This window comes from Notechis scutatus, chromosome 3 (genome assembly GCF_049901735.1).
Source record: "Notechis scutatus isolate UNSWTSFEM ecotype Mainland chromosome 3, rNotScu1.2, whole genome shotgun sequence".
Lineage (NCBI taxonomy): Eukaryota > Metazoa > Chordata > Lepidosauria > Squamata > Elapidae > Notechis > Notechis scutatus.
In genome coordinates this window covers 108,253,311-108,276,343 of record NC_142011.1, presented here as the reverse complement: position 1 = coordinate 108,276,343, position 23,033 = coordinate 108,253,311, and the positions used below count along the sequence as shown (strand labels likewise).

At 38.1% G+C, this 23,033-nt stretch overlaps 1 protein-coding gene across 1 annotated transcript; it reads right to left on the bottom strand.

Moving 5' to 3' along the window:
* Nucleotides 1-1,337: 1,337 nt before the first annotated feature.
* LOC113413123 (regulator of G protein signaling 5) lies at nt 1,338-22,345 on the bottom strand. The gene is made up of 5 exons (XM_026669159.2): nt 22,199-22,345; nt 16,309-16,410; nt 9,386-9,447; nt 5,132-5,298; nt 1,338-4,251 (listed from the first exon to the last, which is right to left on the bottom strand). The coding sequence occupies exons 1-5, from the start codon at nt 22,240-22,242 to the stop codon at nt 4,090-4,092; spliced, it is 537 nt and encodes a 178-aa protein (XP_026524944.2). The 5' UTR covers nt 22,243-22,345; the 3' UTR covers nt 1,338-4,089.
* Between the last annotated feature and the right edge of the window lie 688 nt (nt 22,346-23,033).

The following is a 23,033-nucleotide window of genomic DNA, read 5'->3' as shown; positions in this document are numbered from 1 at the left end:
TGTGTTCCCCTGCAGCCTGGATTAATTGCTTTGGGGGGGGTGCTTTTGGGGTGACATTTCTCTGCAGACCACCAAAATTTTCTCACAGACCACCAGTGGTCTTTAGGCAGACCATGCAGTTGGTTCCCCACTCTCAAACCCTAAGGATAGATTTGATTTTTTTTCCCCCATGAAATTGAGCTCTCTATTTTACTTCACACTATATGGTGTATTGTCTCCATAGCCTGGATGGATGCGCCAACCCTGTGTACATTGTATCTTCTAGGAAATGACTGACAGACCCTGGACCTGATTGTCCATGATCCCATTCTACTGATATTATCACTGTTTTCTATTCGGATTGAAAAGACACAGACTTTATTTTGAAATTATTTGTTACAGCCAACATTTCTCGTCTTGCCTTCAATCAAAAGTCTGCTTTAAAACTGTGGTCTATAAATATACATATAGAGAATTAAAACAGGACAACTCCTAAAGGTAAACCTTTTGTACAGAATTCTCATAGCCACAACTAATTCAAATCTTGTACAATTATGATCACATGGCTTTCTATTCAGAATGAGACCGAACACACCACAGCCACTGAGAATAATATAATAATGAACTAGAGAAGTTTGTATAATTATCATGTTTTGACATAAATTGGAATCCCAACCCCATACCCACTTTAAGAGACAAAACATGCCTAAATATTTCCATTTTTAGATGCACGGGGAGAATTTAGCTCAATATATTCTGTGCAGTGAAGTTAGGAAAAATGATACATAACTTTTTAATTCTCATGATGTTGCTGAGATTTAACCCTAATCTTTAGCCGTGCATAATATATTTATCCTGTTAATGTGGAAGCTACATTGATAAGTTACGTTTTTACCACAGTTCTAACAAACGTATTGAACCTTCATTTCATTTCAAGTCAACAGGGATATCATAGAGCAGGGGTGTCCAACCTTGGTAACGTTAAGCCTGGAGGACTTCAAAGTTGAAGTCCTCCAGGCTTAACGTTACCAAGGTTGGACACCCCTGTCATAGAGCCATGTAAGGAGGCTGCTGGGTTAAACTTACTGACAAGCTCCTTCAGACTTCAGGATAGAGTAGCCTATGAAAAATCTCCCCTCCCCCAGATCTTAATGATTTGTTAGTAGGATGGATGAGCTCTCCAAAATGGACCCTGAAAATAATCACATCATCACCTCAGAATTTCACAAGGTTCAATCTCTCGTTTTGCAATCTTTTTTTTCCAGAGAAGAAGATAACTAAAGCATTGTAGAGTAGTTATTCTGTGGTATTTCCTTTCAACTTGACTTTTCTTAAAAGGCCAGACAGTTTGCTAATCCTTCTAGCTTAGGGGAACAGATGTTGTTTGTTGAGCAGTTCAAGAGAACTGGAAATGATGATCTGGCTTGTGAAATGTTCTGGCACATCTTTTTTGAACTTATTTAACAGGCCAAATCTACATTTGTTAAATTATTAAATCCTCATTCAATTGAGAGGATTCTAAGAAGAGAGATGCAAGATCCAGCGCTATTAAGATCTGGGTCACTATTGGTAGCTGGATTGGCTGCCTAAGTGTTAAAGGCTGGCACTTAGCCATTGGAAAATGGAATATTATGGGGAAGGAATGAGGCAATTGAGGCCTAATGAAATAAGAAGAGGATGCTGATGGTGTAGAAGGATAGAGTAAAAAAATAAATAAATAAGGGAAGCAAAGCACTTGGATCCCCTTCCTCCCTATTTTTCTTTTCTTTTGCTGCTCTGGATGCAGAGAAAAACTAAACCACATAAACAGTATTTGGGCCCAATTCTGTTTGACCATCTTTTGCATGAGCTCCACTACATTATATGAGGGGCATGGTAGTAATTATGGCCTGTCACCTCTTTTGATAAAAATAAAATATTACAACCATTTGCGTCTCTGAGGGGGAAAAACTCAGAAAAAAAATTACGTTAGACAGAAATTTAAATCAGCCTCTAGTTGGATGATGTTAGACAACTTGTCAACTTGAAGCTGACTTCTGTGCACATCCTGCCATGACATGAAATCGCCATGGCCATCAGGCACAACCACCACAGCCAATGGCAATGAGCAAACAGCATTGAAAGATTTAGTTACTCTCTCACTCAGAGGTGGGATTCAATTTTTTTAACAACCGGTTCTGTGGGCGTGGCTTAGTTGGTGGGCATGGCTTGGTGGTCATGTGACTGGCTGGGCGTGGCCAACTCAACATCACTCACATCAAGGCACGCATCTCCTTGCCTGGCCTCTCATGACTGTGGGGATGCTGCAACAGTCGTAAGTGTGAAAAATGGTCATAAATCACTTTTTTTAGTGCCATTGTAACTTTGAATGGTCACTCCACACAAGCAAAGTACCAGCAAAGGAAGGGAAAAAAAACTCCAGAGACATTCCTGAGACAGGAAGTCTAGTCCTGCCAAGAATGTAATAAGGGTTAACGGAGAGGCAGTTTCTGTAAGCAACACCAGAATGTTTCCTTCCTGCCTTCCTTACAGGATTAGGCCAGTAATTTCTTCTAACAACCGGTTCTCCAAACTGCTTAGAATGTTAACAACTGGTTCTAGCGAATAGGTGCAAACCGGTAGAATCCCATCCCTGCTCTCACCTATATTGAATGGTTGACTGGTATTTTTCAAAGTAGAGGTTTTGGCTGTAAACTGATTTTTAGACTAATACAATTGGTCTATTTTTTTTTTTAAATGCATTTTTTCAACTCTATCTGGATGCCTTTCCTATTCATGTCACTGCAGACTAAATACCTTGGCCTTATTAGTACATACATTACAAGAAGATTTAAATCTTGTGGTTAAAGTGTATGGTAAAATAATACTTTGGGAAGTGTGCTATACCGACAAAGGTTCTGCTTAAGGTTCAGCTTAAATATTTTAATCTTCATAAGAAGATTTCAGGGAGGTTATTTAAAGCTGTGCATGGGCACTGTGATTTGTGCAGGGCCATTATAAAAATATAACACTTATAAATTTAATACAGAAAAGAAATAGATAAGAGAGGTAACAAAAAGTCTGTGTTGTTAAACAAGCCATACTGTTTGGGCAGGTCCGCTGATTTATTCTCAGTCTTACTTACTTCCCTAAATATTTCAGTAACAGCCATTTAGCACAGGATCTGAATTTATGTTACATCCTTAGCACTGCAGAATGGATCCAAGAATGATTCTCTATTCTGTATATAATGATAGATAGAACTTTCACAACCTGAAATCCCCTAAACTGTGTATATTCCACAGGAAGCTTAAAATGTGATTTTACTGACTTATTAAATCTGCAAAAATAGAAGATTTAATCAAGCAATGGACAAATTTTAGTGGAATGCATTTAGTTTGATGGGTGTCAAATTGTCCAGATCTACATTTTTCAGCTTCTATGAAGAGACTTTTTATTTAAAAATGGATATTGTAACTGTTTCATTATTGTAGGATATCAATTGTCTGCTAGCTACACATAGAGGCTTGATTTTTCCTTCACTAATACATGTCGCATCCTCCTTTATTTTGTCGATGATACTGTGAAGTTACTGGTTAACTTGTGATTGCTAATCCATAGCAATAACATACATTTGTCACATGGATTGGAAACTATGTGCACATTGTGTATCTGATTACTAACTCGCCAACTGAACAATGTTTTTAGGCTACCCAGGTCTGAATTCTTGTTTTTAGGATAGGTGGTAAGATTCCTAAGATCTCAATATCTGAGTGATCCTTAACTCTACAAACTTGACATCAAAGGCAGACAGAAGGTCTTACAAACAATTTGGTCTTTTCCATAGAAATAGTTGGTGTCATACTCTTGGTTAGGGTATTATCTAAGCCAATTTCATGCCAGCCACATTGAGTAGTAGAGATAAAAAGAAAGATAAGGAAATAAAATAAAGACCAAAACAATACAGCATGGTTGCTATGTTTAACAACACAGACTTTGAGTTTTCAAAGCCTGGAATAAATACAAAGCAAAGCAACTATCCATATAAATAACACATATTGATAACTAGTATTTGGAGGAAGCAATGACCCTACGCTGGTGTACCAATGCCTTGCACAGCTCGCCACATTGCTATTTTACTAACTCTTCATATAAGTCAGATCGCACAAATCTGGGCAGGGAATCCTTCTCCATCAGCATGAAAATTCTCTTCTGGGCCAGGTCAAAAGTGCTTACAGATGGTTCCACCATGTTCTTCATGGTCACTGACTTGGTAAAATGGTCAATATTCACCTGACAAGAGGGAGAAAGAGTAGATAGCTATAGGAATCACATAGGACACATTATCTCACATAAATATAGCCAACAATATACTTTACATGGGGTATTTGCCAAAATGCCTCCCTGATGGGAAAAAAATGAAGCTAATAGCAATTCCATATGTGAAGCTAATAGCTAATAAATATCCCTAAATAAAGTACAGTTGAAATAAATATACATTTGATATTTATAACAAGAAGTCAAAAAAAGAAACATTTGATTCACATAAATAGATTTTTTATTAGAAATGTTAGAAATATGAAGCTAACTGTCATCAAATCAAGCTATAGGGATTATGATACACCCAACAGTGGTGCAAAATAATACCCTTCCTCCACTAATGCATAATGTCAGCACCAGTGCTTTGTGATAATAATCTATCAATTGTGTTTTAATCTTAAATTAGGAGATGCCACTTTAAAAATAGCACTCTACTGCCATTTTGTGTTTCAGTTCAGAGGACAATGTATAACCTCACTAATGAAGTTCTTGCCTTCCAGCACATGGACTCTCTTTGTAGAATGTGTTGGTGTGCCTTATATGAGGACTGGGTCACTTTTCAGTGCATTTGTCTATCTTCTAATTTTTAATGACCAATCTTCCATTGCACAACTTCCTTGTGTTTGTCTCTGATGTCTGTTTAGTAACATTCACAAATACAGTCTTTGTTCAGTATAGTGTAGAGCTGAGAGAAACCAGCAATTTCTTCTCTGATAAGGGAAGGGATATGTGTTTAGGTGTGCACCCAATGGAACCTAATCATGAGGTGTGTCCTGGCTTTAAGAAATTAATTTCCTAATTCTTAACAAAAGCCAGGATTTTATCTCCATTCAGCTAATGGCAAACAGCTAACCTCTTTAGGAGCCTCGCTTTGGATAAACTCTTCATAGATCTTTTTGGCCTTTTCAGCCATTTTGGTAGGCAGTTTGGTCTTCTTATAATCTTCACATGCAATCCAGAATTCAATGTTCTCTTCACTGAATTCAGATTGGAGGAAAGTCCGGAAACTGGCAAGGCCATCTGCACAGAGGGAAAAATGATTTTTTAAAATGTCAACTACAATTGTGGAATAGCACATTTTTTTGTCAAACTATACAGTAGTTTCCTAACTAATCCTTTATTGCGCCACAGTCCTTGGTAGCTTTTTCTTTGATCAAATACTTACAAGATTGTTTGTGGTACTGGAACAGTATCATTCCACCCTACTGATGTGACTGTCCCATCAGTTTTGTTAAACAAACTTTGGAAGAAGTATGGTTGGCAAATCATGTTAACTATGTCAACCTGCAAAACAACTTCAGCTGAAGCCATACTTACTTCTGCTTCATTTCTTGGTTGCCGTTCAAAGGAGAGAGGGGAGAACATGGGGGGTGGACTCAGGAATGTGGTGCCTCAGCCAGCAGCCCTAACATCTACCCGCTGGCGTGAGAACCAAATCAACATACACCTGTTGAAGTTAATGTGGACCGATTGGCCCATGTGAGAGACAAAGAGGGGTGGAGGGGTCTTATTCATTAAACTATCCCTTAGCACAGGAATAATTTAGAGCTAACATCATCTTTCTAAGTGCCGATATGATGTACTCAATAAAATATCTCTTGAACCTGAACAAAGTGTCAGAGTCTCTGACTTTCCTGAGTTCATTACTCGGAATGATGACAAACTGATTATAAGAATAGGGAAGGAAAGAATCCAAACATCCATAACTTCAACCATCTTTCTTTCATGTCATTTTTCTTCAAATTCTTGGCAAACTGTAGCTGTGAGACAAGGAATATAGTGAGGAATCAGCCTTGCCCCAACAATAACAGTCAAGAAAATGAAGGCCAAGTCATAATCCCACAAATATGCATTTCTAAAGAAGCTGAGGCAACTGGAGCAGAAAAGAACAATTTTTGCTTGCAAAAGCTCCTGAGCTGCCACTATTTCCCTATTTCCAGTTCCCAAGTACTGATGCAGTTGGTATTCTTGGAGCACCAAAAGCATGCCTTGCATTAGAGACACAGTGAAACTCAATAGCACTGTCTCTTTATTAACTCCAAATGAAAATTATAAAGATATTGAATGCATAGTTGTAAGGTGATTAAAAAGGTAGATAGTGCGCAGAAGAAGAAAAAGTGTGGGGGGGATATGTAATTGATATTTATAATGCAAGGTAATTCTAAACTGGAGATGCAAAGAACTCTTTCAGGACAATTAACATAAAATTCAATTCAATTCAAAAGATTGCTTGAAGATTATGAAAATGATGCTTTGGAAGATGTTGGATAGTCCTTTCTTTCAGTGTACTTAATTACAATCATTAACATTAAATTTAAACATTGAAATGAAATTTAATGTGGAGAAAAGCAAGGTTTTACACCTGGGCAGGAACAACCAAATACACATTGGGCAAAACCTAGCTCATAAACAGTAACTGTGAGAGGGACCTTGGAGTCCTAATGGATGATCACTTAAACATGAGCCAGCAGTGTGCGGCAGTATTCAAAGAAGCTAATACGATCCATGGTTGAATAAACAGAGGCATAGAATCAAAATCACATGAAGTATCAGTACCGCTTTATAAAGCCTTAGTATGGCCTGGAACCCCTCACACCTGAAACCCCTCACACCTGGAACCCCTCACACATGCACTCCCCCCATGCATGCACCCCACTCCCCATGCATGCGCCCAACCTGTGCATGTGCCCCACCCCTGTGCATGTGTGGCAGAGACCCAAAGGCCAGCTAGCTGGCGGGAGGCATGCGCGCATGCATGGTGGAGCTGAGCTAAAATGATGGCACATGTGCCCACAGAAAGGGCTCTGCATGCCACAGGTTCACCACCACTAAACTAGGGGGACATGATTGCAATGTTCCAGTATTTGAGAAACTGCCACAAAGAGGAGGTTATAGGTGCTTCATCACTGGAGGTTTTTTAGAATAGGCTTGTCTGAAATGGTGTAGGGTCTCCTGCCTGAGCAAGGGGTTGGACTAGAAGACCTCCAAGGTCCCTTCCAGCTCTATTCTGATTCTGGTTGTAATTCCTCCCTGTCAGTTATCTTATGAATTATGTTATCTTACAAAAGGGCTTAGTATCCTCTTTTCTCTGTAATCTTCAAAGCAGCCACATCACAAAACTGTTACTTAGCAAAGAGGAAAAAAAATACAAATTCAGAATAACAGAGTTGGAAGGGACCTTGGAGGTCTTCTAGTCGAATCCTCTTCTCAAGCAGGAAATCAAGGAAAATCCTAGCCATGATTTACCTGATGACCTTCTGAGTTCTATTGTTTTGACATTCTGGGTCTTGTGCTGTAATCTCCTGGGTCATTGGCTGTGTTGTAACATCCTGAGGTTTTGTGGTGTAACCTCCTGAGTTCCGTGATGTGATATCCTGAGCGGGTGGCTGTGATGTGGTGTTCCAGGTTTTGGTTTGGCTCCGAGTTTGAGGCCTGGCTATGTGTTCATGGTGTGTGTCAGTTTGCTTGGTTTGGGGGTTGGGGTATGTGGCAGCTGGTGATGCAGCCGTGGTTTGGTTTCTGAATAGTGGTTGCCTTTTGTCTATGGGGTGGGTTTGGGTTTGAGTCATCACACAGCCCATTACCCAGGTCATTACAACACAGGAGGCTGATAGACACACAGCCAATACCTCAGCCACAGATGTTCTTAAGAAAAAGCCAGCCAATCTGCAAACACCAACTCCATCAACCAATCAAGAAATGACAACACAGCCAACCTCCCCACCAGTATATATAGGGAGACGGCGGCTCCGATCACACTTTGCTCGCAGAAGCACGAAGCCAAAAGCACCAGCCTGAAGATGGTGAGTGGGACCTCATCAAAACATTGCCAAGATGCTCTCAATCTTACACAGGAAAAGACCTGAACACTCCAAGACCTGCATACCTGTACCCATGAAAATCTAAGAATATATATATATGGATCTTTGCTTATTTGGGTTTTCTCCCGCATAAAATTGGAAGTATTTTGGCGATGTTTCAATGAAATCTCATTCGTCATCTTCAGGCTTGTGTCTTCGGCTTTGTGCTTCTTGGAGTAATGTGAGCTTGCAGCTGTTTTTTCTTTTAACTGCCTGAAGATGATGAATGAGATTTCGTCGAAACGTCGCCAAAATACTTCCAATTTTACGCGGGAGAAAACCGAATAACCAAAGATCCACATACAAATACCCTCGAGAACCTCAGAAAACATATATATATATATATATATATATATATATATATATATATATATATATATATATATATATATATATATATATGCATTCCAACAATTCTTGGAATTGTTCTTTAATAAAACACTAATAAATTATACTGTATATCATAGAAAAAGCATTAGAGAAAGAATAATGTGATGTCACATGACCGGCTCCTTCATTAGTCAGCTGCCTTGAGGTATAGGGGAGGACATATCTTCAGGGTTGAAGAAAAATTGAACTGAACTCCTCCTGCATTTTGAACATGGAATGTGGAGGGTGGGAGGAGGAGGAAATGTGATTTTGTGGTCAATGTCAGAATATTGTCTTGGCCTGTCTCTTATCTGGGGAGACAGACTTTCTCAGTTCCTGCATTCACCCACATTCTCCCTACAGCCTTCAATGGAAACTGAATTTGCTTTATACTCATGGGACAAATTCATGTATGTGTAGCTACTTGAAACATAAATGGTTTCATTTTTTATTGTAGCCTTTTTTATATACAATTTGGTTCACACGATACACTTAGCATGCTTTTCTGGATACAATACATTAAACCAAATAGTCTAGATTAGCAAAACATTGTTAAGACACAAAAAAGAATAAACCAACAAAGGTTAACATATTGTATACATGCAGGTAATGAAACTGAGTTGGTTAGATATGTTGCACAAAGACATCCCAGGTGTACTCTGATCCTTCTGCTTCTGATCTGAGATATAATTTTATACTGGATATAAGACTCATGCAAATATATGAAGTGACAAAGATGACAATAAATTTGTATTGCAGTTGCAATCTTAGCACTCCTCCATAAATGACATAGCAATGCTTTACTCTAGTTTCTAATGGCCTACAAATATCTTATCATTCTTAGAATCAATAGGTTGAGATGTTTACAAAAATCTTACAAGGGTTTTGTAGGAGCTTTTCCAAGGAATTGCGCCACTGCCAAGCTTCTTCTGGGGAAGGCCTGAAAATATTAAAATGAAAATATATAAAATATATAAAAGCATATTCAACAAGATCAACAAGTCAGAAAAGGATTGGTACTGCCTGAACAGTCTTTTATTGAACAATTGCTCTATCTTATTTGTTATTTTACAACCACTTTATAATCTCTTTCACCAGTTCTGTAACTTTTCTTTGCTTTCTCTTATTTCAAACTAACTGTGGTAAAAATATGACCCAGCAACCTCCTTCCTATGTTATACAGTTATAATGTCTTTACAGCCTTAAAGTTGTCCTTAGGTGTTCTGCTTTTAAAATAGTATTCTTCCTTTGACGATAATATGATTTTGCTATACAAATTATTTTGCACACTACATTCCTAGAGGTCATATTAAGCTAGTGCAGAGATACTCCTTTCCCTCCAGTACCTACGCAGTGAACTTCAAAACTTTCGGTGGTATAAAAATCCTTTTTTTTCAAGCCATGTCCACCCTCTGTAGACACCAAGTCTCTGAGTCAATACTCAATTCAGAGACCTGAATAGCAATGGCAGTGGAAGAAGAGTCATGGGATGAAGTAGGAGTGAGTAAATAAGACATTTGTTATTTCACACTGCAACCCCCTTTTGTTTTATGGAAGGACATTAAACCATGACCAAAAGGAGCCCAATTATCAGCTAATATTAGTGAATAATCAGGTTTCCATCAAGTCTTTGAAAAATGGTTGTTAAAGTAGAATGAGTTTTGACAGAGTCGACTCTAAACCTTCGGTCCAGCTATCTATCAAGGTTTACTTTATCTTCTGTATAACCCTATTAAGGTTTTCCCACTTGCTGGTTGAGTTTGATGGAGAATTAGGATTCTCCATCAATTAGAAAGAATTATGGGAATTAGCCAGGGACTTCTCTAATCTCTACTATTTAAGTGCACTGTATTCTGTAAATAAGGACATGATGGTGACATGATGACGAGGGATGGATGAAGGTACCAAATTTTATGGTCATGTAGTTTTCTGATGGCTCAAGGACTGATGAACAACACCTTAACTTGATGATGAGGAAAAGCCTTATTTGGAAGGACTAAACATATATGCAGTTTACATCAGTGGTGGGATTCAATTTTTTTTACTACCGGTTCTGTGGGCGTGACTTGGTTGGGCCTGGCAGGGGAAGGATACTGTAAAATCTCCAGTCAGAGGTGGTATTTGCCAGTTCTCCGAACCACTCAAAATTTCTGCTACTGGTTCTCCAGAACTGGGTCAGAACCTGCTGAATACCACTCTGGTTTACACGGAACGGACGCCAATGACTTGCTAAATCCATCTAATAATGAATGTAAGTCTCATATATCTTTCCAGCTGTAAAAAGCAGTTAGATGATAGACTTTGGATTAGGACTAGACAAAACTAAGAACATATAGATTGCCTCAGGCAGAAGGTTCATGGTCCTATGGCCATTTCAGCAAAATGTACTTTCCTCTGCTGATCAATATGATCAGACATGTCTATTGATTTATTAATGAACAGAAAAACAGCCGGAGAATTGGTATGGCCGAGAAAATTGGTAAGGCCAAATATTAGTCTGCAAAATCTGACTATCTCTTTGAGGTAGTGGAACTTGAAGAAAAGATACAAGGAAATCAGACAGAATAACAAAGTTGGAAGGATCTTGAAAGTCTTCTAGTGCTCAAACAGGAGACCCTTATGGGACGTCTTATGGGGCAAGAGAGAAAGCAGTTTATAGAGGGCTAGAGTGATAGCACTATTTTCGGTTATTCTCCGATACTGAAAGATTTCATATACATTTAAAGTATCATTTGTCATATTCTCCCTTTAACATTTCAGCTTTTGTCAATCCTTTCATCTTTTTTATTTTCAACTCTGTGTTGTCCTACATAAAGCAGAATGGGGCTGAATGGAGGATAATTGCTCTCCACACAGAGAGTATTCTCTCCCCTGAGTATTCATTCTTTCATTTCATTTTTCAAAAACTGAAGTTTGACTTTTTTCCCTGCTTTGGCTGTGACTTTGGTATCTGGTTTTGTCTCTCCCACAGATTTATCATCAGTTCCCACGCTGCTCAAGAAAATGATTGCTTTTGTCTCAAGTGAGTATGCTATGGACTCCCATGACAAAATGGATACTAATTATCCGATATTACTCAGGCTGTAAGGATTAGAAATTAAAGTATTAAATTAAAAACAAAATAGCAACTACTATATAAGTCCATACAGACACCAACAAGCCTAGAAGAAAAAAGAGATAACTAGTAAGACATTGACTACTATGGTCCAAAAGACATAGAACTGGGTGTAGATCTGGGACATTCTAGAATCAGGAAACAGAAGTTTGAAGCTGTCATTTCTCTCACCGTAAATTCCATCAGAGTACTTTTATGAAGCACTTTTCATAAGGGATGCATATAAAAAGTAGAATGGGGGTGTGTACAGGGGTAGGATTCTACAGGTTCGCACCTATTTGCTAGAACCGGTTGATAACATTCTAAGCAGTTCGGAGAACCGGTTGTTAGAAGAAATTACTGGCCTAATCCTGTAAGGAAGGCAAGAAGGAAACATTCTGGTGTTGCTTACAGAAACTGCCTCTCCGTTAACCCTTATTACATTCTTGGCAGGACTAGACTTCCTATCTCAGGAATGTCTCTGGAGTTTTTTCCCCTTCCTTTGCTGGTATTTTGCTTGTGTGGAGTGACCATTCAAAGTTACAATGGCACTGAAAAAAGTGACTTATGACCATTTTTCACACTTATGACTGTTGCAGCATCCCCACAGTCATGAGAGGCTAGGCGAGGAGATGCGTGCCTCGATGATATTGAGTTGGCCACGCCCAGACAATAACATGACCATCAAGCCACGCCCACCAACTAAGCCACACCCACAGAACCGGTTGTTAAAAAAATTGAATCCCACCCCTGGATGTGTATAAATGAATAAAATTACAGGTCAATTGCTATAGAACTGCAGTCTCACTGGACTGACTGCATACACAAATTTTTCTGCATGATAATGAATAGAAGGTTGCTATTTAAAATCATCTATTCCAGGGGCGTCAAACTGGCAGCCCACGGACTGGATGCATTACGCACAAGCCACCCCCACTCCTGCTCTGCAAAGGGAAAAAATGTCACGATACATCACCTGATGGCAACCCATGATCTATTCTGTTAAAAAGAGGATAGAATGGGGAAAGTGGCATGCTATGACCTCAGAAGTTAGTGAATGGTTTGGAACATTGTTTTCGTATCACTTAATGAATGGGCTCATTCTCATGTCTCCTATCTACAGGACATAGATGTCCCACTAACCGTTTTTAGAGAGCATAATGTTATAACATCTCCTTCAGTCAGTGGCTTGGCTTGCCCTAATGTTATGGAGCAGATTAAATTCATATGTAGCTCTTCCAGTTTCAAAGTAGTGTTTTGCCTCTTCTCCTGACACACGTTTTTGCCATGTGAGCCATGTGCAATGCCTCGGTGATTATGTTGGTGATCATGAAGTCACAAACTGCCATCTGCCCAGCTCTTCTCTGCCTCATTAGATTGCAGCTGCCGTGCTCTTCCCCTCACATTGCTAGGCCTTGCCCTCCATGGCTTAGGTTGCCAGAGAGATCTCACACCTGGCTCCCACAATAGTATCTGCTCATATAATTACACCTAACTGCCATTTGGTAAGAGTGGTGAGGCATTACATATGCTTCTTTTTTATACCCTGGTTTAACAAGTCTTTGAAAGAACTATAGACCTGTTCACATTTGTTTACTGATTTTATTGTTTATCTCAGATAAATGCATTCCACATTTTTGTTGCTTCTTCTCACAAGGATTTTGAGGTGATGTTACTTTCTACTGTTTTATTTCTTACTTAACAGGAGCAGCACCATTTTTGCCTATTCCAATCCATGCTCTGCATCTAGGTGCTGCTAATATTGTCGCTCTCTTGCAGCAATTTTCTCTTTCCTACTTCACTTTATACTTGACTGACAAGTAGGGTATAATTGGCATAGGAGTGCAGAATAAATGAGGGAAGAACCCCCAGGAAATGCCTATAGGTTTCTGCGTATAGCACTTCACTGCACATTGTGAACTGTCAGTCAGACCATGGTTTTTGACCCAGATTTAGTGTTTTTCCCAAAACAGTGTTAGACCTGTGTTAGAAAGACCCTAAAGGGCTGGTCAATAATGGCAGGGAACTTCTCTCCCAGAAACCTCTAGTTGGGCAACTTTAAAAGTGCCCTTAGCCAAGCAAATCTCCTCACCTCATGATACTGAGTGATTAATTAATGTTTTTCTTACCAGCAACATATCCTTTTTTTAATAAACGTAATTGTTTGTTTAACCTCTTCCCTGTTTAATCAACCAGTTTATACTGGGATGAACTACTCTAAAGAAATCATTTCCATTTTACTGGATTAAGCTGGGGGGGGGGGGTTATCTTGTCAACAGACAAGATCATTTTTCCTGGCCTTAATCCAGAACTCGTAGGCCTCCCTCAGTTCTGTATAAGTGCAGGAAGTGGTCTGGGGCATGACATTTAAGTTCATGAGAATCAGCTTTCATCAAGTAAAAGTTTCTATCCACGTGGATAAGATCTGCTTAATAGTTCGAGGCAAAGGGCTCTTCAGGCCAAAGAAGGGGCAGAAAATGATCAGGGGAAGAAACCTCACTCTGTATCTTTTCACTCTGAGCAAAATCAGACCAGACCAAATTATGAAACATTTCTATTTTAAAAAAATAATTAGGCAAAAAAGGCTTATTTCTCAGATTGATGGACTAGAGCAGTCCTGGTCTTCCTTTTCCTGCCCAATGAGAAACCAAACACTTTCCTTCCTGAAGACCCATGGAGAACCCACCTCACCACATCTGTTTCCATTGCCATGACAAGGAAATTATGATGTTCAAAACAGCCCATAAACCAACAGCCTAATTTGTTCCAAATGGCTCTGAAAAGAGTGCACGATCTACCTAATTTGTCTGTAGTAGAGGTTAAAATAAAGCTGCTATCAACTGTGTCAGTCATCATACAATCTTTAGATCAGCCTGACTGCTGAGTTTTTTTTCTTTTTTTACAGCCTAATTGGAAACAGATTCAGTGACAATCAGCCATGAGAGGTTCCCCCTTGTGCATTAAGGCCACTTTTTCCCTTAATAGCATCAATGCTACTGGTGTTCATTTTGTTCCAGTTCCTGGAACTACTTTGTCTTTGGTACAAATGGGAGACTGCTTTCTCACAGATTAAAATGACAGTGATTAATGTTGGCAATTAGCCTTTGGCAGCGGCAGCAGCAACGGCAAGTTTCTTGAAGTCCACAGATAAACACAAATGGAGCCATTTTTTTCTAATGGTCTCATATCAATGTATCACTACCATTTAACACTGTTTTCATCCATATACCTCTTCCTAAATTTGCCTGCTTCCAATCTGGTCGAACAATAATGATATAAAACCTTCTAAAGGGACTAATTGTATCAGTTTGTTGTAGCAAAGAAAATAAATATATAAAAAAGACAAACAATCTGAGGGTCTTAACAGCACCTTAAATATTAACACATTAATTAACACACAGCAGGGATGGAAGATTTTAAAGCTTTCAACATCTGACAAGGAAACCCTCAGGAAAAAAAAAACCTTAGTATTTTCTATAATTAACTTACAAAGCAATTTTGCCTTTTTGTATGCCTTTCTCCTTTCTTCCCTTTATCTTTTCTGCACTCCCTACAAAGTAACTGTGATTGTATTCCAACTACTGATGAAACGAATGGATTTGGATCATAAGGAATCACAAGTTTCTTCATTAGTAAAGCCAATCTTCTTGATACCATTAGTTTCAAACATACTAGAATTATGAGACAAGCACAGAAATATTTTAAAGGCTGATCTGATTTCGCCTTTTCCAAAAGGAAAAATGTATCTTGTCCCATGTATCGTGGAAATAAATTCATTATCAAATGCTTGTTTAAAATCTCTGCTGAGTTTTGTCTAATTTATCCACCAGTGGAAGCAGTGAAATGTGATTTCCTTTTCTAAGGCATGGTGAATGTTGTAAGAATCAGTGGAATATAACAATTCCAGGTAGTCTTCCACTTACGGCCACAACTGAGCCCAAAACTTCTGTTGCTAAATGAATCAGCTGTTAAGTGAGTTGTGCCCCATTTTACAACCTGCCTTGCCACAGTTGTTAAGTGAATCACCACAGTTGTGAAGTTAGTAACACCGTTGTGAAGCAAATCCGGCTCCCCACGGACTTCGCTTGTCGCAAGGTCGCAAAAGGTAATCACAACCTCAGGATACTACAACTGTCATAAATATGAGTCGGTTGTCAAGTGCCCAAATTTTGATCATATGACCACAGAGATATTGCAACAGTTGTGTGAAAAATAGCCATATGTCACCTTTTTCAGTGTCATCGTAACTTTGAACGGTCACTGAATGAATTGTTGTAAGTCGAGGACTACCTATGCTTTGCATTTAAACAGTAGTCTTATAGAATTGGACATGTCAACACTTTTCCCATCTAGCTGCATGTCAGGAAACGTTCCACATGTTACATTTATGTCAGACTGCTGTGATGAGCGAAGCCAACAACAAGTGGGGCATTTGCACCCATTTCCTGTGAGAATCATCTGAGAATGTTGTGAATAAATATCCACAGTAAGGATATCTTACTTCCTTAACACCAGATCTCATACTGTAAGTTTGAAGAATCTAAGCCACCTTTGCCTTATCATATGTATTTTGCGATGGTAGTAAAATGTTGATTCTTCCACCAAGTTATAACTCTGAATGTACTGTAGTGAAAGGTGATTGGCTGACCTTCATAATCCAGAACCACAATAGACTGGTAAATAGACTAATGATAATTATATACCTACTTCTGAACCTTTGCCGGCTTCTCTGGGTAAGGGATAATCAGGTCAATAGATGAGTCTGGCTTCTGGAGGAGCGTGCCCAATTTTGTCTTGATTTCTTTGGCTCTGGAGAGAAAAATTATGAAAGGATACATAAGCATACAGTAGTTTCCACTAAATGCAAGATTGAAAAAGATGCTCCATTTGAACATCAGGGCATTCTACTGGAAAGCTATGAGATCCAAATATGTTATATTCTTTCTACATACTGAAAATAGCACAGGATGTTCAATTAAGACATCCTGATTAAACTTCAGATAACCTGGTATCTCTAGATGGTTTGACCACAGCCTCCTGTCATTCCCAGTCAGTAGAGTTACTGTCATCCTATTTCACTTAATTTCAGCTAGTCATTAATTATTAAAATAATATTTTTCCTACTTATCTCTCACTCATTTGGAATGAATGGCAGAAGAGTTAGAATACATTGTGCAATAATTCTCCGCCACAGAGGCTCTTATATTTTTTAAGGGGATGGCAGTTGGGTATTTGCTATTATAACTGTATGCTGGTTTTAATATTTATTTGCTTAATAAACAAATTTATATGGTTGCCCAACTCCACATGGTTACTCTGAGAGGCTTACAACAGCCACAGTACAACAACCCATACTATAAACCTGTTACCCACCCACTCTCAAGCAACCAACACAATAAAACCAATTACTTGACTGGCTCTGTATCAACTTGATATCCCCTAGACCACGACAAATCAAACTACCAAAGCCCAGGACTGCCTGAGCAGAGCTTGCAGGGCAAGAGACAGAACTGAGGAAGGCTTAGCCATCCCATCCTTGTTTGCCATCTTCAATTGCCCTATGAAGCTTGGAGGAATGGACAGGCCAGGAAATATAAAGAAACAGCAATCTTATAGGAGTCTCTTATGGTGGGCGATCTGTTAAGATTTTGCTTTTCTACTGTAGCAACAAGAAAAGAGGATTAATCTTCAACTATATCTCTTCCATGTTTGCAAAATATGATTAATAACTTGCAAAAGATATTATTTAGGCCAGAACAACCCCAGGAGAGTTTGAGGCTAGCTCTCTCTACCACTCCCTCCTATTGGTTTTTGGTGTTCACATGCCTTTTTTTTTACTTAAAAGTAAGTCAAAGCACTGAACACACAAAATAGTCCTTCCTCTTGTTATTTTCTTCACAACCATCAGCTCTACCTATTGTATCAACTAATGATTCAGTTAGTGTTAATGAAGCCTATTGATTATCAGGACAAAGCTTGATTGGTGACACATGAAATTAAATATATTTATCTGTTTGTACAATGTTCATGGAATACATAAAGTTATGATTTGCTTAACCATAGTTTGTAGACTAGGCCATAATTCTTTGACTTCATACAAAATGCTAAGTTGTAAGATTTGGATTGCCACTTGGAATCACAACCTTATATTAATATTAAGTAGAAAAAAATTAAGGTTATATTACAGCCTGAATTCAGTGCTGGCTTTAATGGAACCCAGCTTTACAATACGTCCAGAGAGACAATTACATCTATGTATTCTCTGGATTCTTTTTCCTCTACGATGGATCATCTCTGAGAAAAAAAAACTTATGGAAAATGTGATGGCGGAGAAGGCACAAGTACTGTAGGCATTTAAGGAAGCGTAAATCATTGTACATGGGTGCAAGATAATTCATGTCATTTGTGTGATGGCAACAGCTTACACCTGATGATGCCTGGCTAGGAGATCTCTAAAGTCTACTAACTCTATGCTTCTATGCCATTGTAACTTGTACCAGATATCTAGAATCTGAAACTCATAATATAGTATGAATAAGGTAGATACTAATCTTGCCAGGTATCTGTTATAAAATTGTCTTATAAATAGTCCTTATAAACCCCAAATCTGCCAGGGATCTGTTCTGCTCTTGTATGCCATGAACCAAATTAAGAGCCCTCCCTTTAAACAGCAGGTGTTTAAATTAAAAGCAAGCACAAAAATTATTCCCGTAAAATGCCTTGGTTGAGCTCTTTATTTCATCTCAAGTGTCATCCTCATTCACACCCTTTCATTATTTTGCATCCAAGGGCTGACAAAAGTGTCAGCTGTGCTGCTGAAAGGAGGCACAGCACCTCTGAACAAGGAAGCTCCTTAGAATCTTCTGGCAAGTTAGCAGCAGCGGAACCCAAAGCTTTGGTACTCAGTATGCAGTCTCAGGGAAATTTGTTCTCACGCCTAAAAAAAATTATTTTCATGCTAATTTAGTTGTTAGAACTCTTGCAAAGAAATTCTGAATCATTTGTTAGTTTACCCCTCATATTTCATAATGCTTTCAATTTTAAAGCTTAGTTGTAAAATACACAGTGGCTTTAAATGTAAAGAATAGTCCATCCAATAACATAAGTGAATCAATCAATCATACAGGCAACATGTTTTTTTTCTTCCTCAGGCATTTCAAAGATAAATCATCAAAGGATGTAACGTCTAATGGAGTCTTTGAAAGTCTCTTGACGTCATTAATTATCAGTCTTTTAAGTTGCTTTAATTTCTATTTCCATAGGCAGGAAATCTCAGAGCTTTTGAGATGTTATCCTTTTGACTGTTCTTCAGATCTTGAAATGAAAGCTTTACTCATCTATCTCTTTGGAGGATGTCAGCGCATACTAAGGCCATTTTCCTAATCAGTTGTTCCAAGAAATCTAAGAGCCTTCTTCATAGGCCAAAGGGTGGCTAAATCCCTATGCTCCTTGTTGACCGAAGGGTCTTTGTGAGTAATGACACTCTTCTTAAAACAGCACAGAGTGTATTCAATAGTAATTATACCTTATGTCTTGCACATACACATACCTGAAAATAATTAAGTTTACATGCTTTAGATATTCACAGATTTAAAAAAAAAAAAACAATTTTGTGCCCATTTTGGTTAGATGTTTTGGTAATACTGGGTCTCACCCCAGTTGGAGGTTCTAAAGATAATACAATTTTTAAAAAAATCTAATTTTATATATTAAAGAGGGTTAAAATAAGGCAATTACCTTTTTAGGTGCTAATTTCCCATTTATTCCTTATGGATAAAAGAATATAAACTCATATACATACAGATCAGGGCTGTCATTAGACATACTGAAATGATAACCTGAAAAGGCAAATATTGAGAGGATGGGGATGAATGGAACAGACTGGAGGAGGCTAGGAGTGGGGGGCATTCTGTGCCCAATAATTAGCCTTTTTAATCCTTATTCTGACTTCTGTAGAATTTTGTTATCCCTCTTAGCTTTGTGCCCTCAGCAAAGACATTGAAAAGTTCTCTCTCTCTCCCTCTCTCTCTGCCTCCCTCTCTCCCTCCATCTCTCCCTCTCCCTCTCTTCATCCTAAGTGCTTCCACTTGGGGTGGGGGGCTCTCCAGATTGATACAGATCCTTTAATGTATAACTGTTGAGTAGGCTGCTTAAACACTGAAGCATCTAGCAGGTTAGGGTTATTCTGTAAGGGAAGGACGTCATCAAATGCATTGCTGAAATCATTGTACACTTCACTATAAACTCTGGCAATGTGAGAACTAGTCTCCATATAGATTTATTTCTCATTTTGGATTTAAAAGCAATAGCAGTTTAACATTTAATGTTAAAAGTTTAACATTTTAATATAGTTGTCCCGTGTCAAAAGCATATGGATGGGAGAATTAGATTTCCTATCCCAATGGTACCAGTGTTCATTTCAAAAAAAGAAGTTCAGGTAATGTTAATAATGAAGCATTAATCGTATTCCTTATTACCGTCCTGAAATTGGTTTTAAGAAACCTACCCATGGGTGATCACCAAAGTCAAGATTCAAATAATGCAGATCCAAGTTCAGAAGGACAATACCACATATGCATTAATGGATATGAACATTGCATGTTCTATTTCTTTCTTCCTGGAACAGCAGATAGGGCAAACTTTTCATTGCAAAGCAACATTGCCCTGAGATTACCAAAGATGTGACAAAACATGTCATCAGACATTAAAAACTAAAAGATAAATAAAATAAAGCAACTGGCAAAAAATATAAGAGAACAATTAAATGACTTTGCTTTTCCACTATCAATCAATGGAATCTCGTTTTGTATCAGAATCCACTCAGAGAAGAATGTCTGCAAAAATTAACTGGCCATCACACAAACACTCACACTCAGAAATAAAAAGCTACTCTTAATCTAGGGAAGTTTGACATGTATATTTGCACCCTTTTGATTCCCAGATATACTTTCAGGAACCCTATATGGAATAATGCAAAAATAATTAGGATGGCTAAAAAAACTGCCTTCCTCCACATAACCTTCTATGAAAAAAAAAATTCCTGAATCCAAATTGCTCATAGACAGTAGTAACATCTTAGAAAGAGAAACACATACAGGAAGAAGATCCAGAATCTATAGATTCTAACAGCCTTAAAACAAAGTTATTCAAGTGCTTCCTTTACTCCCGCCTTATGCTGGGTCATTGGGATAAGTAACAGGCTACTGTCAAGTATTTATACCAGTTTTTGGTTCCTTTCAGGCTAATTAAAAGTGCTGGTAAAAAGTTTTTGAGGAGGGTGGACTCTTCATCATATATAATGTTTTATTCTTAAGATCCTGTTCTTTTTTATTTTATTCCATAATTTTATCATAGTGTTTATTTATCAGGTTCTAAGCTACCAATTTCTTTTCCTTTCTTATCTAATCACTAGAAATACAAAGAGATTGCACTTAAACCTGCTTTTCTTTTCTTTTAGTTTTAGTTCTTTAAGTGCATTAATGCAAAACAAGTTATGAAACTTAAAATTAGTAAACTCATTAACATTGGATGTGGGTTATATATTATTTCAAATTATAAACTGATTGTGATTTGCTGGAATATTTCCACAAATAAATAGATTAATCCCAATACCATGATAGAATTCTGCTATTTTATGATAGTTAGAAAATAAGTAGCGGCACTTGAAGACAATGTCCTTACCTGCATTTTAAATTTAAGTATAATTTTATCCTTCTTTATAATAGGTATAAGGGTTATAGACTGTTTAAATGAATGAGTTAAATGAGTGGGTCTGTGGGCGAGTGAATGAAAGCTCAAAAAATGATCTTGTTTTTTTCATTGTATTCAATAATGGATGGAAACATAAATCAGTGACTTATGATCCCTGAAAAACTTTTTGAACAATGGTAGAATGATGATGATTCAATTGTCATAAGACATTTATCTCGGTAGCCTTCTGCTTACATCTTGGGTTTTAACATGAAGCTGGGAAGAAAGTAATTAAAAGAATGAGAAAAAGCCAAACAAAAGATGACTAGAATTGTTCATGTAAGACTATCTGTCATCATATTCTTGTGAAATAGTGTCTCTGTGTGTGAGATAAAGAGTTTAAAAGTGCATCATATCTTTAACTGAGAATCAATCTTTCCCTTGTTCACAATTTTCTTTTCGAAAGCGTTTTTACATTTTCACTGAAGAAAAAAAGCCTTTTAATTATGCTAGTTTGGATGAGAAATTCATATTACTTAAACCATGCTCTGCAACACATCGTTCCACCACCCACAGTAGATTTAACAATATTTTGAGCGAAGTTGGCTCCTCATTCTTTAACTGTGTCTTAACATACCTAATCTTTTTTTAGGGCTATGTCCCCAAATGTAATTTACCTTTCTGATTTCAAGCCTAATGAGGAATCAAGGCCATCAGCTTGATCAGTCCACTTGCTTAATTCCTCCAAAACCAAATGAGAACAAAACTTCCCAACATTTCTTTTAAGCAGGCATATCTTCTGCAGGGATGGGCTAAGCTTTTATTCTGCCAGATTGCTGCAGTGCCTTTGCTCTCTCCATCACCCAAATCATTTTCCTCTTTGATAGGCATAAACTCTTTCTCTCACCTCTCCAGACATGTGTGGGGTAAGGCTGCTAATCCTTTGCACATCTTGCCGTGTGGTTATTGTGTCCTTGAAGACAACCAGTTGGTGTGGGAGCAGAAGAACTCGGCTGTCTGTAACACAGCCTGCCTTTTTTCAGAAAGATATAAAGCGGCTGCCTTGAATCCCAGCCAGCCCCTTTGGCCAATCACATTCAGTCTAGTGTTTCTGAGCGGAGGAGCAGAGATGAGAAAGTCACAGATCAATCACCAGGCAGAGAGATGGGACTTTTCCCTTCCCTCATTTAGTGTTCCGCAAATTCATTACTGCTCACTCAAAATCACTTAAAGCGGGCTTGCCCCCTCTTTCATCCTGTCAAGATTGTTTTCTTCTATTTGCGGAACAAAATTAATGGAATAAATGGAATTTGCCCCAAGGGGCTAATTGTGATCATAGTCATGGATATTGTAAATGCACATTTCTAACTGTGAAACGGTGGTGCTAGTGTAACTAGCTCAGGGCAATGTGCTATCTGCTTGGGGGCACCGAGAGAAGAAACAAACTCAAGTCATTTTCATATATAGCTATCTATATTAGGTGCCTAATAAAGTAACTATCAGGTTTTAGGACTAGAAAAAGTGCAAATGAAAAGTACTGCAAAAAGGACATTGCTGCAGATAAGTAAAGAATAGCTTCAGAAGTGCCTGCAGAATATAGTAAAAAAAAAAAAATGAGATGTCTTTTACACACATTATAAAAGTGGAGCTTTGATTGCAGTCATTCCCACCATCTTGACTATTAAACCAAATCTTATGGACATCTTATTTTATTGATGGTATCAGGTCAAAGGGGGTTAGCA